Raw genomic sequence first — 17336 nt, forward strand, 5'->3', positions numbered from 1 at the left:
ACACACCTGTCCACACACCTGTCCACACACCTGTCCTCAGTGTCATGCTAGATTTAGATTTTTTTTTTTTTTAAAAGAGCAGAAAGTATTGCAGAAATGCAACGTACAGTATATTAAATCTGCCTGTTCATTCCATAGGTAATTGTGTAGATAATCTGTTTTTTTACATGTAATATTGTGCAACATTCATTGTTCCCTGCTCTAATGTAGCCTTCATTCACTCGACTAGAGTTCTTTTCTTCTCAGGTTCATGATGACACGGTCGTTCCCCTATGGCGGAGGCGTGGAGAGACACCCATCAAGTAGACAGCCTGTTAACCAGGCACTAAACACACTGGAGATAAGAGGAGATTATCAGCCTGTTATTGTTCCAAAGGGGAGTCCTCTGTCACAGAGACCTGGCCAGGCTCAGTCAGTCAGAGAGGGAGGATGGATGGGTGGTACAGTAGGTGGTGCTGGTGGTGGTGGTGGTGGTGGTTACTGAGGGGGAAGAGGCTCCCTCACTATCTCCTCCTTCTGTTATAAGCATAACCTTGGCAGCCTAGGGGACTAAAAATCAGATAAATACAGATGAGGGATATTTGACATTTGTTTTGAAAATGACACCATTGTTATTAGAATAATGTAAGTGGGGATTGGTGTGTGTGTGTGTGTGTGTGTGTGTGTGTGTGTGTGTATATAGGTGCGTTTAATGCAATCTTTTGTTAACTCTTAAGAAGTTTAACATTCTGCTTTTGTTTCCCCTGAAGTAAGAGAGTAATATATAATATATAATAATATAAAACTAATTTATCAGCTGCTTTTCAACTCTTAACTGTAGATCAATATATATCTACAGGATATTTCATTTGTAACATTGAATTAAATGACATTTATGGCTGCACCATTTCATCAAATAGAAATATTGAAGATGTCTTGTGCATCATTTTGTACACTTTTGGAGGTCCACTAAATACTATCGTTTAAATTAAATTATTTTTTAGTAATTATAGGATTACCTCACACTTTGCATCTAGATGATGCAAACTGAAATAATGCTATTTTAATTCTTAATCAAATAATATGCCCTAAAAATAAAATATATATTTTTTTTAATTTCTCAGTACTAACAGAACAATAAAAAAAAATTAAATTACAAGTAATGGTATAATTCCAAATTAATTTGTCAGTATTTGATATATTGTAATTAAACAACAGATAAAGTGGTGTAATTTAGCATTTATTTACTCATTATTTAAAATGACTTTATGTACTATATACATTATATAGTACATAAAGGCTTGAGGCTGTGCAGTAAATTAAACGCAACATAAATTATCATGAAATCTTAAAAACCTAAAATCATATTTGGGTATTCATATTCAGATTATATCTAAACATACAATTAACGCATCTTTCCTTATACGTCTCTAACTTTAATTGGCTCCTTTACCTCACCCTGAAATGTGACCCTTTTGACCTGCTATTCACCGTTTCACTCTTGTTCCACTTCCTCAGTAGATAAAAGTGAGGATGAATGGTCTCTGTGGGTAAACCAAACACTGAGCATTATTTGATTTACACTCCCCTGGGTGTTATGACTGGGAAATAATTGTACGCATTTGTATTTGTTTCTTTTACACTGTGGTGTGCTCTGGGTAATTCTTAATACCTTCTAGAGATTATACGGTAACTCCCAAACTCCCATGATTATAATTAAGCCTGACTTGGTTATAAAATGAGCAAATAGCAATTTAGTTTTGCATCGTGTGAGGGAGCATCTCTGTGTGTTCCTCCATACATCTTTGAATATTCTTGCGATTGTGCTTGAGAGTTTGAATATGCATTTTGTGTGAGTGTGTGACAGGGGAAAGTGCTGCAGAGGAAATACATATATATATGTATATATATATATATATATATATATATATATATATATATACATACAGGGATGTTTGGTTGGCGTGGCGACTGCCATCATCTTCCTTCTGGCAAAAAAGAAGAAGGAAAAAAACCCCACAAACATTCCCTCATCCATTCTCTTTTCTCCTCCTTATTCTCTATCTTGCACTCTGTTCAGCTTTCCCCCGTCTCTCTTTCTGTATCACTTACAAAAGCAGCCGTTTCCTCCAAAATGAGGCCACGTATGGAAGGTATGCAAATGAAATCATTGCTCGTGGATTAGAATGGGACACCATATACCCTAAATCATGATTGTCAATCATGGCTTGGGATTAAGGGATATGCGCTCACAGACCTAAAAAAGCAACATCCCCCCCCTTCCCCCCTCAGGCAGATCCCCATTGTGAGGAGCTCTGAGGAAGAGAGCGCTCCACAGGGGAGGAAGAGCAACACTGGAGCACTAGTGCCCCCTTCTGTCTGATGTTCACCGCACCATTTCATCATCAAACGCCGAGCCAGTCTGAACAGAAATAGAGGCTGGCACACACAAGCCTATTCATTTACATTCAGCGTAGCCGCGGGCAAAAAGCTTGATTAGACAAACGCACATGCTTTGGTTGATGCACTGTTTCATCTTCAGAGGAGGAGAGAGAGACCTCATTTGTTTCTCTGGCATGTGTGCAGGCTTGGTTCAACATCAGTGGGTTAGGAGGGCCATAGGCCTTACAAACAAACAGATGTTTGTTTGCCCCGTGAGTGAATGCGTTTAGCAGCGAAGTCCCTTAACCATCAGAATCAATTTGTTCTTTATACTGTCACTGTGTGATTTTAATATGTTGCGTATACAGTATGCTTTTTTTTTTTTAATGTGCTTTTGTACATCTGCCAATTTGACAGCCAGTGGGTGTATGTTGTATGATTGTAAGCATGCAGGCTTGTATATTACATCAAGATAACAATAGAAATGTGCATTTTAGCACTTTTAATTAAAACGTATATTGCCCTAAAATGATAGTCATACACATTAGTAATAATAATAATAAAGAATACATGATTACTTGTAATAACAGCTTATTAAATAGGCTTAATTTGTGGTAAATCAGGACTCCTAGTTCCTATTTCGGAAGCAGTGCAGCTCCTCACACAGAGACATGTTTAGTGGATTGTGTGTGCAGACCCTGGAGCCCTCAGCTAGAGTGCCAGTCTGTTCCTGTGGAGCAGTCAACCAGACAAACCCAGCCAAGAGAGAGCAAGGCACAGGCACCGGGCCAGGAAATAGCACTGGAAAACACTCCACTATGGCAGAGAATTAATAGTGTTCTTATTGGAGAGAGAGAGAGGGGGAGAGAGAGAGAGAGAGAGAGGGAGAGGGCGTGGGGGGAGGGTGGAACAACAACAAAAAAAGGACACGATAGTTTTGCATCATCAAAAGGACAGTTGTGTATGATTTGCAGGAATCAAGAGAGAGTTGCATCGAGCCCCCCCCCCCCCATCAGACTAGACCTTGATAATGAGAAAAAAAAGTAGAGCAAAAGGAGGAGAGCTGGCACCGTTCACATCCTGCACAGTGCGGCTCCCGGCTGCCCAAGACTGAAGGTGGTTGCGGCACCTGTGCCATTTTGGCCCCGAGCATCGTACGGGCAGGAGGTCAAGGCCGGGGCAACATCTGCATCACATCAGAGGGCCTGGCTGTGTGCCCACATCACGAGAAGTCTCTCGCAGAGAAAGCCTAAAGAATGGATTTGAAAAGGACAAAGTGCTTTCTATGGACACATAGTTCTCCCGCCATTCTCAACTCAGCCGCACAGCATTATTGTCATTTTCATACGTCTATTGCATGGTTTCTAATTCCACTATGATGCGTTTGAAAATAGTACAAGCCAACGACAGTTAGCGTGTGAAACCCTGATGCGTTCTGTATGAGGGCAACACACTCTGCAGTGTGTTCTCGTCACACAATCACCTGACTACTTTAAACAGGGGGGGGGGATCCTTACCGCCCCCGTCTCTCTGCCACAGCTAAGAACACCTCAGTCATCTTTGCGATGGCGGGTAAAAACAAACCACCAAAAAAAAAAAAATTGATACTAGCCGCCAGCACACTAAAGACAAAATCATTATGCATCATTAGGTGAAGATTTAGTTTAAAACGTGTTTAGCAGGAATTAAGCAAAGCTGTTGTTGACATGGATTGACTGCTGTAATGCTTTATTGTCAGTGCTCCAGGAGGCAGAGGGAGGGCCGGCCTAGTTGGGGGTAGCAGCAATGCGCCGGAAGCGAGGATTTATGGGATGTTGGGAGGACCGGCCTGTTGTGCAGAGAAAGAGTGGAAAGACAGGAGAGTGCGGTTGATTATTTGGCAAGGGAGACAAAAGGGAGGGAGATGCATGGAAATGGGAACAACACATGAGGGTGATCTGTGGTCAGTGGAAGAGAGGATTCAGCTGCAGAATTGTTTTTAATTGAGAAGGTTCTATTCAAATCTAAAGTGTCTCTAATTGACAGAGGTGTTCGGGGCCTGGCGACTTTAATTATTAGCTTTCATGTTTTTGTTTAAACTTTGCTTAAAAACTGAATTTACTGGAGTGACTATTCCGTCAACATGTCTGGAAGGATGTGGATGTAAAACTAGCCGAAGTAGAATCAAAAAGGTGGAACATGAACAACTTGTCCACGGTCAGTTCAACCGCAGACACGTGTCCCTCTCCTGTCCCCCCCCCCCGTGTTTGCATGCGTTGGCGTCTTTATGCGTCTGAATGTGTATGCAAGAGCCGCTCAAACCGACGAGTAAGAGAGGACAGTCTTATCCAGCTCTCCAGTGTTGACAGTATTACTAATCCCCTCCACCTGCTCAAACACCCGCCCCCCCCCCCCCCCCCCCCCCACCACCAAAAAAAACCCCACATCCCTCCGCCTCTTCCGTGTGCCTGCGCCGGGAGTCCCTGGGGCCAGGCTGCGCATCTGCCTTCGTCTCCACGCCAGTTATCGTCCCCGGCCCGGCTCCGCTCCCCCGACCCCTTCCTGCATCGAGCACATTAATCGCCGCAAAAACAAATAGTTTTCAAATGTTTGGAAAAGACCCGCTGTTTGCATCAGGGCCTAACAAAATAATTTTTACAAGCTATCCAGTTGTGATTAGGGCTGAGTGAATTGAATTTATGTGGCATTGATAATATTAATATTAGCCTAATTAATTATGTTGTTTGAACTTGCACAGCGCCCGTGTGTACATTCTACACAACACTAACCAGCCGGAGCCGGAACCGAGCTCTCAGGCGTCTCTATCGCCCGCCCCCCCCCCCGGCTCTCCCCCAGTCCATGACTACTGCACACAATTCATCAACTCGTAGATATCTAATCCCCTCTGGCTCTGCTCACTTCCTGAAGTCTAAGAAGGAACTTTACTCTGGTGACAAGAATTCCCATGAATACTTGATGACTTCCACGGAAAAGGAAGACCCGTTTCGTCTCACTCTCAAAGTGACATTCGTGGAGGAACTGGGCAAACTTTCTATTCAAAGCTCCCCGTGTATTAAGGATGTTCAGAAGAGGGGTGATGATAAAATGCAACATTTTTTTTAATGAGTCACTAATTTAAGGTAAACAGCAGTACAGTGGGAGCAGCTTTGCGTCGCAGACAGTTTTGAGGCAATCGAGGGGGACGGGACGGGACATCTGACTTCTCTTTTTAGTGCAGAAGACAGTGACTGAGACCAAATAAGCCCTGTGTGAAGAGGTCCCCTCTAGTTTGTTTCCTTAATCAGCCCGAGGTCAACGCCTTAACGTCCCCTGACCCAGAAACACTGCAGATCAAGCCGACAATATCTTTGGACTGTGCGCCCCCCCCCCCCCGCTAGATGAGCAAGTGTTGATCTGTGCAATTACAGTGACACATACTCACTGACCCATCACACCAGTCATCTTAGCCTAAAAAAAAAGAAAAAAAAAGGGGGGGGGGACCACCCAAAGCTCCAGAGAGGTTCCCGCTAATAGTTCAGATCACACTTCTCTGCCGACGGCCTCTCGGCCTCTACTTTGTGGCCAGAAGTCAAAAGGTTAGAGGAGGTGGTCATGTGACTCTCTTACCCAGACAGGGCTCTGTAGCTCATGCTTGGCGGGGGCCGTCTCTCGTCAGGTCCCCTGCACCTCATTACGAAGGGTAGCTGTTCCCAATACACAGTGCTGTATGACGGTACAGCGTGATTGTTGACAGTCTCCCTTTACAGCAGCTTCAGGGGTCTATTTCTGTGCACAATTGCAGCCACAGAATTTATATATTTGGCACAAATAAAAAAGAAAAATTGTTTTACATGAGCACAGAAATCAATGCTGTCCGTTTACTACAATATGTCAGACATTTTAGCCATGTGGATTGGTGATGGATTAGTATTTAAAAACAAATATTAAGTCAATAGACGTTTAGATTTCTTCAGCTTGAAGAAATTAACAATGAAAAAAAAAAAAAAAAAAAAGGTGAAATGCACATTTCCCCACATTCAAGGAGCAGTAGGCTGTTTGTCTCCACGATGTACGAAGCAGCCCCCCCCCCCCGCTGAAGTCTGTATGCCGGGGGGGAACCGGCCGGCGCTTTCTCTGAAGCAGGAGCGGCGTCTTCAAGGCGCGGCGTTTCTGGACGGAGGGCGGCGAGGCGTCGGAACAGTCATTAACTGAAGTGTCGGCCCAGTCTGGCCGAACGGTAGTCCACTCTGAGCTGGACGAAGGCGTGCAGGAGGTTCCGGTCCAGATTGGTGAGCTGCTCGCCTGAACAAACCTGCTTCAGGTTGTCAGGGGCCACGACCAGGAGGTTACAGAGAGCGTGGAGCGTGTCGAAGAGCTGCAGCACCAAAGGTACCTGGAGAACAGACGTATTACGCCATGTTAAATATATACAGCACACCCACGTTTATTCCCTGCATACATGCAAACCCGTCATGACAAATGCTCTAAATTGTAATCACAGGTTTTAATGTTGCGAGACAAAACCTGTACATTTAAATGCACCCTGTGAAATATAATATCCTGGACCCTACGTCCCCCCCGTCCCCTGTCCCGCCCCCCTCACCCTGAAATCCTTGGCGCTTCGTCGGTATTCAGCCACGTCGCAGATGGCCAGCATGCCTCCCATTGAGCTGTAGCTGTACTGCTGCAGGTGCTCGTGGATGAGCCGGTGAAAACGAACGCCCAGCTCTGTCAGCACCGTGTCCACGTTTTTCCCATCCATGGACTTCCGCACGTGCTCCACCTGCCGACTGACGTAGGCGCATACCTTAGAGCAAGCCTGGAGGAGAGACACATGGAAAACATGCTGACAAATACCAGAAGGTAGTTCAAAAAAACGTGCAATGTTTAGTCAAAGAACAACAAGAGAGTGATTTGCAAGTCACATGTGCTGGTTTGCTTTGCTTTGCATGTGAGCTCAGCGGTGGAGGCCGAGGCCCTGCGTGTCTTACTGTAGTGTACTGGATCATGACGTTGTTCTCGTCCTCGGGCCGGAAATCAGTCTTTTTCTGCTCCGTTGCCAAGATGTGCTTCATCTGCCCCACCATGCAGTTTATTGTTCTGTGTGTAGCAGAAAAAAAAAGAAAAAAAAACACACTTCAGAAAATGTTTTCATTGTTCTATTATATGGGGGTTTTTTTGGTCACATTTGAAACACACTGACCTGTCGATTCCTGTGTCCAGTTTCACTTCCATCTGTTCAATCACCTCTTTCTTCTTGTGCAGGCACTCCGCCAACTTTGGAGATGAGCTGGAGATTTAAAGAAAAAGAAGGTAAGAATCAGAGGTCTTCCTTTCATCTACAAGGTATGTGTTGATGAAAGACAGTGGCATAAATAACCACATACTGTGTAATATATAAGACCTGGACCTGACCTTATAAGAGGCATGAGCTGGTCATTAAACTGCTTGTCAAACAAGTGGAAGATAGAGTTCGCCTGTTGAACGACATCCAGGAAGTACAGGTTGGCATTCTTGGCATCTGATGAGGGAATCGCTGTAGATCAAAGAGAGAGCGAAGAAAAAAAATAAGGTAAGTGAAAGGACGAATCATTACGATTCACAGAAATGCAACGTAAAAACACTAACAGTGTATTATGTTATGAATGTCAAAGTCTGAGTCTGTCTCATCTAGATCTAAAAAGGAGAGGCCTTGGTGGCCTGCCTCCCTCAAATAATCCAGTGTCTGGTTTAGTGTCCCTGATTTGTGATGAAGTGAGGGGCGTGGCCTCAGTCTTCACCCACAGAGTGTGGTGAGAATGAGCTGAATTTGGACGTACCTGAGAGCCCAATCTCTAGGGCGTAGTCGATGTGATCCACACACAGATGGTCAACCAGCAGCAGGAAGATTGAGAAGGCGTTCTTGGGCAGGTCTGAAGGATCTGAAAGCTATGCCCCCCCCACCCAAAAAAAAAAACGATAGAAAGGGAACACATTTAGCTATTTTCGCCCAGCGGGATTTTCTCCCTAATACTGCTCTCAGTAGCCTCACCCTGTTGCATCTCTCAAAGGCATGACGTGTCTCCTGCAGCAGGTTGACAACTAGCTCTGGGGACAGAAAGGTCTCCCCATGGGTGTCAATCATAGGGCCAAGAGGGAGGTTGGTGCGCTGTCTGATCCGCTCCTTCAGTTCTTGGATACTGTAGAAAGACACGGGGAGTGATTACTTTGTAACACCATTATTTCTTATCATTTAGTAAAACATCAATTAATTAATTAACCCGTCTTTGTGTGGGGGGAAAAAGTTAAACCCCAAAATCTGACCTGCCGGTGCCAATTGTGCGTTTCTGGTGATTCTTGGAGTCGTAGTAGCGCTGCAGAATCATGGCTCCTCGAGTGCGGAGGTAGTCCCTCTCCATGTCGATGTAGCTCTCCAGGTATGAGGAGAAGATGCTCTTTATCAGCTTGGACAGGAAAGTGTGCTTGTCTGATCCCAGGTTGAACTCAGTCAGCTTAGTGGCCAACGCTGTGGTCCTGGAAAAAAAAAAAAGAAAGTGTGTAGAAATGTAAACTTAAGGCAACAGTGTAAACAGAAAGTGAATCAAAACAAGAGAACAAGTACCTGGAGTACAGATCATAGAGGTTCTTGAGGTACTGTTCTACATCAGAGTGTCGCGTTTCATCCAGTTTTTCTCGAACGTGGGCCTGCAGACGCAAAAGGTGTTGAATACAACAGATAAGACACGTCTAAATAGAACTAAAAAAAAAAAAAAAAAAGGGAGAAGTAATAGAAATACCTGCAATTTGTTTTCAAAGATGTTCTGAATGAGTTTGGCCATAACCGTCTCTGGGCTGCTGAAGACCTCGCCCACCTGCTTGTTGACTCTCTGGCAGAGGACCGCAGTGTCCTCGAACACATCGTTCCTCAGGTAGGCCCCCTAGGGAGACCAACAGAGGGTTAACCAGGAGTCTGTGCAAAAAAAAAAAAGGAAAAAAAAGTGGAATGTTATGTAAAAGAGAAACTTTTTACACTCACTTCCTGACACTGCTTGATGTAGACGTCCACACAGTGCGCATAGCCCTTCAACACAAAAAAAAAAAGTTATTTTTCTGCAAGATTACACTGAAGTCAAATTTAAAATGTAGACGTCAAATATGATTCTTCCTGGTCACCTTGAAATGCAATAGAACCGCTGCCACCTCCCGCATACGTCCAATCTCACCCCTGCGCTGGGCAGCCGTGAACTCCTGGATTAACTGCCGCTCCAGGTCATGGTACTTACCTGGGTAGGAACGCAAACAAAGACGCAAAATAATATCATCATTTGTAGATAACGTCTACTGGTTGTGTAATGGGGACATGCGTCTTTCTGAAACTTACTTGCAATTTTGGCCTTGACATCTGCAAATCTGTCAGAGGAAAAGATAATGAAACACTTACAAATGATATAACACTATAGCTACATTATATAAATTCATGCAAGTGTGTTTCATGTCTCGATACTGAATTAAATACTTGATATGTCCTGTGACGGGCTTACACTGTGAGGAATAGTCTACATCGCTAATACTCCACCTTCCCCTTGTTTGACAGTGCTCTTGCCTAAAGCTGCCTCCAGGATGCCTGACTCACCTGTCGAATGGCAGCTCCTGGGCAATGAGATGCAGCTTCTGAATTATATCAGCAGCCTCCTTAATCTGAAGGAGAGAGAGAGAGAGAGAGAGAGAGAGAGAGAGAGAGAGAGAGAGAGAGAGAGAGAGAGAGAGAGAGAGAGAGAGAGAGAGTCAGGTGAGGCAAAAAGAGAGAGACCATGAGAGGTGGACATCCAGACAGAAAGCTGGCAGGCCTCCGGCGGTGTCTCCACTTGGGGGGGGATCATCATTTTAGAGCTGCCCTTCTCCACCTCCCCATGTTGAACAGGGAGCTGATAACAGACAGGCTGCGCTCACCTGGGCACCGGCAGCAGCAGCAGCAGCAGCAGCAGTCCTGACTTAGCAGCACATCCAACTCTATATTGGCATGCCTTTTCTGAATGGGGCTGTAATCCCACAGGAGTCTAAATCGCCTTCAATAATCTGTCCGGCCAGGGATATCTGTCTTAAAAAAAGGGGGCCCTGTTGAGAGCCCCCCCCCCCCCCACACACACACACACACACACACACCGGCTGAAAAAGCCCCAGACCTACGAAAGGCCCGCCGTCCGCAACTCCTCTGTTCCCGCAGATGCCTGCCTCAGCTAACATCATTACTCTGCTCCCGTGAGGAGGATCCAGCCTTTCTGCTCGGCGAAGGTTTTCTAAGTATCTGTCCCCCAGCTAAGATTAGCTAAATCCCATGTAAGTAATGTAGCCGTCTCCCTGCAGTCAGGGTTTAGCAGCACTTGTCTCCACGCTGGCGGCCCAGCCCTCCCTTTCAGAAGGATTAGCAAAGCCATCCCCCTTCAGCTATTCACTTGCAGCTTTCCTCTTTCCCCCTCGTCTGGAGGTATGCTCAGGGAAAAAAAAAAAAAAAAAAGGGAATCTGACCAGATATTTCTGCATGCCTCTCCGGAAAAACCAGCTCCATCTCCAGCTCCCGTCTCTGGGATTGACCCCCAGACTCGCTGCTCTGCATCCACTGATGGTGTTACTAAACAGGAATTAATCTAAAGCATCCCAATCTTCCTACTGTCACTTAGGAAACTGCAAAATCAAACTTTAACGGGTCACTTGTCTAACATCAACATGGTCCCTGTGTGGCCAGGAACTAAGCAAAAAAGTGTGCAAGTCATCTTCCTGCATGCATGTTATCGCCGCCCTTACATGTACCACCGCAATGCCACAAGCTCTTCGCCGCTGTAATGCGACACAAAGCTGAGGACCAACCAAATTCTCGCTCCCAGACAACCTTCTGCAAATGCAATTAGGGTTGACATGAGCATGTTGACATCCATGCTAGTCAATCATCCAGCTATTGTCAGACAGCAAATGACAGTTTATTAATCCAAATTAGCCCTGGGATCCAACTAACGGGATAAACTTGACAAATTAATATGAACGGTTTACCTCATAATCCTGTTCATTCTCACCTCCAGCTGTGTCACAGTGGGGGTCCTCGTCAACGGACACACACACACACACACACACACACACACACACACACACACACACACACACACACACACACACACACACACACACACACCTCCACTAAAGAGAATGGAAGGCGTATGCAGAACACTCACCTTGTCGGGGTTATTGAAGACGTCACTGCGTAGGTCCCCATCCAAGAACTCGTTGAAGTAGGTCATCAGACGCTGCGCTTCCACGGCCCTCTGTCGAGGCGTATTCACCCCCTCCAGCTGGTCGCCAAGGTGACAAACCTTCGTCGCCACATAGCTTATGTGCTCATCGAGCTCCTGGAAATGTTGAAAGGCCACCTGCGTAGACAAAGAGCCCGAGGGAATGTAGAGAAAATGATGAATAAAAACAAGAACCTAAAGCTCAAAAGACATTGGCTGCTTGACCGTACAACCCACCTGGTTGCTTCTTTGCAAGTCTTGCACTTTGTGGGCAAACTCCTTGGCCTCGCGATGACACTGATGCTCAAGCTTCTCCACTCGCCGCTGGATCTTCTCGTCCAACTGCTTCAGCTCTTCGATGTGGTTCTCAAATTCTTCCAACAGCCTGTCACAGAGGAAAGACGGGCTGTAGATCCAGAACTTCACATTTGCTCTTATCAACATACACTACAGGTAAAAAAAAAAAAAAAAAACACACAGAAAACGGCGTTACTCTGGGAGGAGTAATTGGGTAGCACAAGGTTAAATCCGTCCCACTGAACGCACAGTTCTAGTTCTAGTTAGTTACAGAATAGTGCCCGGAGGCTTTACTCCTGGGTCCCCAGGCTTAAGAAGCTCTGAAAACTAGCTACTTCGTCAGCTGCATTTTAAGTGCCATCAGGACGGCAGAGCAAATGTTCTAAGTCAGCACCACATTTCACAGACTAGGAAACATCCCAAAATGATGAGTGTATAATCTCTTGACTAATTCCCTCTGCACTGGCTACAGCTTAAAAGACATCTCCCATCCCTTCCCAATAGACACTCATTCACTGGCTGGTGACTCACAGTATGGTGGCCTCCACAGATATGTTGTCTCTGACTCTTCTCTAAGAGCTTCAGAGGAGGTGGTGTGCAACAGTTTTGTGGAGGGAGCAGATAAGGCAGAATGGATCCGCAGTATAGTTAAACTGTTCTGGCATTTTTTTTTTTTTTTGCTTGCGAGAAAGTAACACTCGGTCCTCAAGTGTAAACAACAACAACAAGCAGTGAAAATACCACGAAAAAAAAAACTAAATCTGGAACATAGATTTTTCCTGTATTTCTCCAACCCAGCATGTAGCATATAAGAGACCAAGATGACAGAGGCTGAAAATAAAAAAAAATCCTAAATTTAGTTTGGAAGACTTTCAATTAATCACACATATAATTATATCCTAAGTATTATGTTTGGAAAGCTGAATTACATGTTTTGCTCCCAACCCCTTTTAAAAGCTGCCAAGAAATGCAGACAAGGGCTGTAGTAAGAGAAAAGATCACAATATAATCTGAACAGATACGAGCATTTTCTGGTTTATTAGCGTCACATGACCGGTGAAAGGAAAAAGACGTGGAATTGTGGAATAGGCCCGGAAGGCAGCATCAAGTCGTTCTAAGAAAGAGCACCGTGTTAGAGATGCTCAGCTGTAGTGCACTGTCAGCAGACATGAATGGAAACGCTGCATTGCCCTTTAAAGCAATATTGTTTGCAACAGAAAACAAAGCAAGCAATTTTAAGTACATGTAACAAAATACAGACCGAACAATGCAACTGTGTGACAGCAAATATGTAGGGAACCAGGGGACACATTGGCAGAGATATTCAACAAACATGGAGTAAAATATTCTACTGATTTACAGACGTGTGTGCAGTAAAGGCGAATGATCTGCACGGTCAGTACCTTTTGGGGTCAAATGCCTCGGCCCCTCCTTTGGAGCCTCCCCCAGGTGTCCTCCATGCCAACCTTTCGATGTACTCGTCTGCGTCAAAGGGCTCCTGAGGGGGGAGAGGAAGTAGTGAGTGCACCGATGGTTGCCTCACACGATAATAACAACATCAGCAGCAAAAACACCAGCTAAGGACCCCAAAAGATAGAAGAACAATAGACTTGACCATCAAACGTTAAGGTTACACGAATATCCGGCACCTTACTGTGACGTTTCACAGTCCTGCACACGAACCGTCAATAACATTGACCTCACCCCGAATGGCTCAAAGGACTATATTTGTCCCTATTCTCTCATAACTGAGTCAGAACCGTTAAGCTACCGTTAATGGTAGTTAGCGACCTAACGTTAGCTAGCTTGACAGCTAACACAGCTCCCCGGTGCAGCAGTCATTTTACCTCGAACAGCTGAGCTGTTGTCGCCATGTTCCAGAGTCAGCGTAGCGAACTGCAATTTAGAGGAAGGCTCTCAGAGTCGACGCTACCGCCGACTTCCACATGGATTTACCGATTTCGTACAGTTTCGCCCTTTTGTTGACAGCTAGCGTTAGCGGACTAGCAGTCCAGCTTCCTGTATGGGTGGAGAAGGGTGGGGACTAAATGGCGGCGAGTGCGCAAGCGCGGATGTCGTGTGATTGGTGGTTAGTGTCACGTGAAACAAGCAGCAGGAAGTACAAAAAAAAATGCAGCGTCGCTCAAAATCACACGGAACATTTGAATTTAACAACTGCACGACAGGATGTGAATATTAATATTGAAGTACCGTAATAAGCTGTAAGTAAAGGACAGAAGTGCAGCCGGACTAATGAGTGTGCGTGCTTTGTGGATCGTTTCTCACGAGAAGGGAGAAAATGTGTCAATACGCTTTACAAGGTAACGTCATGTGATTTTGAATGGCTTTTCCTGTTTACAATAGTGTTGGCTGTAATATCCGCTGTGCTCACTGCTGGCAGCCTAAAGTATTTTGTAATGTAATGTCTTGTGTCTGTCCCCTGTCCCCCCCCCCCCCCCCCACTAGGAGGTTTGCTACTGTGGAGCACCGTGCAAAGAGCCTGGCAGGTTCCTCATATGTGGCAGTCCCAGAAGACCACAGGGTGCTGCAGCTCCTGCTCACCGAGATGGGACTTTCAGACTCAGACAAGCACTATGTAGCTCTCAGAGACGACTGCCTTCATCGTCAGCGATCACCGGCTCTGGAGCTGCGTGTGGACGGTCCTGAAAAGGGAACACTGTGGCCGGTGTTGGCCATCTCACACGGGCCTCTGACCCTAGCTTGCCTGCCTATAGTGGATGCCCCCGCTGAGCCACGGCCACCCCTTGCCAGCCTGCTGTCTGTCTCCCAGGGCCTAACACTCTTGGCGGGTCTGCAGACTTTTCTCCTTGGCTCTGGGGGAAAGCCTGATAACGAGGGGCTGGCCTCTCGCCTGGCCGTTCTGCCATCTGTACTCTTACAGGTTTGTCCACTTGGCACGCCCCTGGATGTGCCGCTTTTGGGGGCACCTGCTACATCCACGGTGCCTACTCCCGCTGGGAGCCAGAAGCAGCCCGCCTGGAAGACGGGGCTCCACCGCGGCCGAGCTGTGGTGAACGTAGCGCTGAACGAAACGGTGCGCTCCATGCAGTATGGCGACCGGAGCAGACAGGACCTGTGGGATGTTTATGGCACTGTGACATGCAAAGTAAGAGCACAGTGTAAAGGAAAGCCAGTAATGTTATCACTTTTTTTTAAATTCTTTTCCTTCATTCTACTTTCTTGTCTTCCTGTTAACAGTGTGACGTGGAAGGCATGCTCCCAAATGTGACAGTGACCCTCACACTGCCACCGAACGGCTCTCCACTACAGGACATCCTGGTCCATCCTTGTGTCACCTCACTGGATTCTTGTATCCTCACTGCCAGCAGCGTGGACAACTGTGACGGCTCATCTTTCTCCGGACCATACAAGTTCCCCTTCTCTCCTCCTCTGGAGCCGTTCAGACTATGCAGCTATACATCTCAGGTATTAAACATGCGTACGAACACACAACTTCTCGTCCCACGCGTTGGTGTTTAATGTCATAAGTGAATTCTACGGTGTTTCATTAGGTCCCTGTTCCCCCTATCCTCGGTTCGTACCAGCTGAGGGAGGAAGAGAACCAGCTACGTGTGTCGGTAACCCTCAAACTTCACGAGAGTGTGAAGAACAGCTTCGAGTACTGCGAGGCTCACCTGCCGTTCTTTAACAGGTACGAAGCCCAAGAGGATGCAATCTGCCAGTGTTTGTTTCCTGTAGAGGTTTATGAACAATCCATCGATAAATACATGAAGTTCTGCCAAGACGGCATATTTGCTAGCTATTATTTAACAATACACTCACAGTACACTGTCCCCGTGGGTTTTGTTGTAGAGCAGAGAGGATAACATCTAATGTAATTGAACATGTCCACTTAAATGCACTAACACCTAAACGTGGGCTCCCTGTCTTGTGCAGGGATCAGATGGGTGCTGTGGATGTGAAGGTGAGCTCTGGACAAATGGATGTTTCAAAGGAGAAGAACCTCCTGGTCTGGGCCCTGGGTAGGCACTGTGCTGCTGTTACATGTACAAAAATATCACTCTAATGCAGCTGTATATTTTGAAATTCATACTAATGAGCAGTTTTCCTCTCACTGATATTTAGGACAAAAGTTCCCTAAATCTCGCGAGGTCACAATGGAGGGCAAGATCAGCTTTTCTGGGCCGACACCAGGACCCACTGACCCCCTTTGCACAGAACTTACAGCCTATATCAAAGTAAGTTAATATGCGTAGTGGTATTCAGAAGCCTGATTTGAAAGATCTGGGATTTGTGATCCAGATATGGAATTTATTAATACATAATCTTTGGGTTGTGGAGAGTTTTAACGCTCCCGTTGTTGTCTTCACAGTTGTATTTCAAAGTGCCTGACATGACGCTCTCTGGATGCTGTGTTGACCAGCATTCAGTGCAGGTTTACTCCTCTGCCAAGCCACGGATTATAACATGTAAGCTTACAATAGTTTTCCGATCAGAATGTTTGCTGTATGCACATTTTCTGACACTATAAAAAAACGGTCTGTGTGTTTTTATCTTCAGCCCGAGAACTTCAGTCCAAAGAGTACTTCATATGGAATTCAACTGGAACTGCTCCGGTGTCCTCTGGGCCGATGATGCTGTAGCGTGGACACATGACGATCACCGTAACGTAACAAGACCGAAAACTGTTGAGCAAATACTGTACAGCGATCCACACTAGATATGTGACCCCATAAAACATGCTACTATCCTGGTGTTACTGCAGAGCTGTAACAAATGATAGAACATGTAGATAGCATTACAAATAATGAGTAGATATTATTATAATCATGTCATGACTTTCATTCAGTACAGCTCACAATGTGCAAACTTTGACTGGCAGACGTATTGATTTTGTTGATGGATGGATACTTAAAAAAAACCAACAACAACCTGTTCCTGTAGTCCAACTTCTTTTATCCCCCCAACCTTCACCCTCCCTCACATTTATCCCACTGCAGACACAAGGGCCACCCCTCGCTCCGACAGTCCCACTTCAGTGACTCTCTATCAGCCGGATAATTAGCAGCTGGGGCCTTGTCATCAGCTGTTGTGGGCCTGGAGGAGAGGGGCGGCTGGGCTGTGAAAGGCCAGGCTGCTCTGGCCAGTGCCTTGGCTACAAAAGACTCCTCTTTTAGAGCTGGCAGGAGTCCTTGCCCCCTTCACCAATCACCCCCCCCCCCACCCCACCCCCCCACCCCCACCCCCTTTTGAACCCATCCCCGCCCTGTCAACTAGTGGCTAGTTCAAACACTCAACCTCTCCAGCCAGACTGTGATTGAGCGCTGACCTTCTGGCCCTCTGAGACTTAAAAGCAGCCGGCCCCATTCAGAGAGAAGGACCTGCCTAATTGGTGAAAAAGTCACAAGAATGGAAATGATTGGGTCGCCTCCAGGTTGCACAAGTGCTTTAAATTAA

The 17336-nt window shown here is 45.9% G+C and overlaps 2 protein-coding genes across 2 annotated transcripts; one reads left to right on the top strand and one right to left on the bottom strand.

Moving 5' to 3' along the window:
- Positions 1-5441: 5441 nt before the first annotated feature.
- On the bottom strand, positions 5442-13924 carry exoc5 (exocyst complex component 5). The gene is made up of 18 exons (XM_068706950.1): positions 13745-13924; positions 13301-13395; positions 11838-11985; positions 11544-11738; positions 9953-10017; positions 9701-9729; positions 9493-9602; positions 9356-9400; positions 9117-9257; positions 8942-9024; positions 8644-8853; positions 8372-8519; positions 8160-8268; positions 7756-7876; positions 7544-7630; positions 7332-7440; positions 6944-7159; positions 5442-6733 (listed from the first exon to the last, which is right to left on the bottom strand). Exons 1-18 carry the CDS (start codon positions 13769-13771, stop codon positions 6545-6547), a joined length of 2127 nt encoding a protein of 708 aa, XP_068563051.1. The 5' UTR covers positions 13772-13924; the 3' UTR covers positions 5442-6544.
- A 94-nt stretch (positions 13925-14018) lies between these two features.
- On the top strand, positions 14019-16814 carry ap5m1 (adaptor related protein complex 5 subunit mu 1). Its single transcript, XM_068706937.1, has 8 exons — positions 14019-14218; positions 14364-15024; positions 15117-15344; positions 15431-15570; positions 15816-15901; positions 16005-16117; positions 16252-16348; positions 16440-16814. The coding sequence occupies exons 1-8, from the start codon at positions 14151-14153 to the stop codon at positions 16520-16522; spliced, it is 1476 nt and encodes a 491-aa protein (XP_068563038.1). The 5' UTR covers positions 14019-14150; the 3' UTR covers positions 16523-16814.
- The last annotated feature ends 522 nt before the right edge of the window (positions 16815-17336 follow it).

This window comes from Cebidichthys violaceus, unplaced genomic scaffold (assembly GCF_023349555.1).
Source record: "Cebidichthys violaceus isolate CVI_PGR_0920_01 unplaced genomic scaffold, fCebVio1.0.p SCAF_126, whole genome shotgun sequence".
Classification (NCBI taxonomy): Eukaryota; Metazoa; Chordata; class Actinopteri; order Perciformes; family Stichaeidae; genus Cebidichthys; species Cebidichthys violaceus.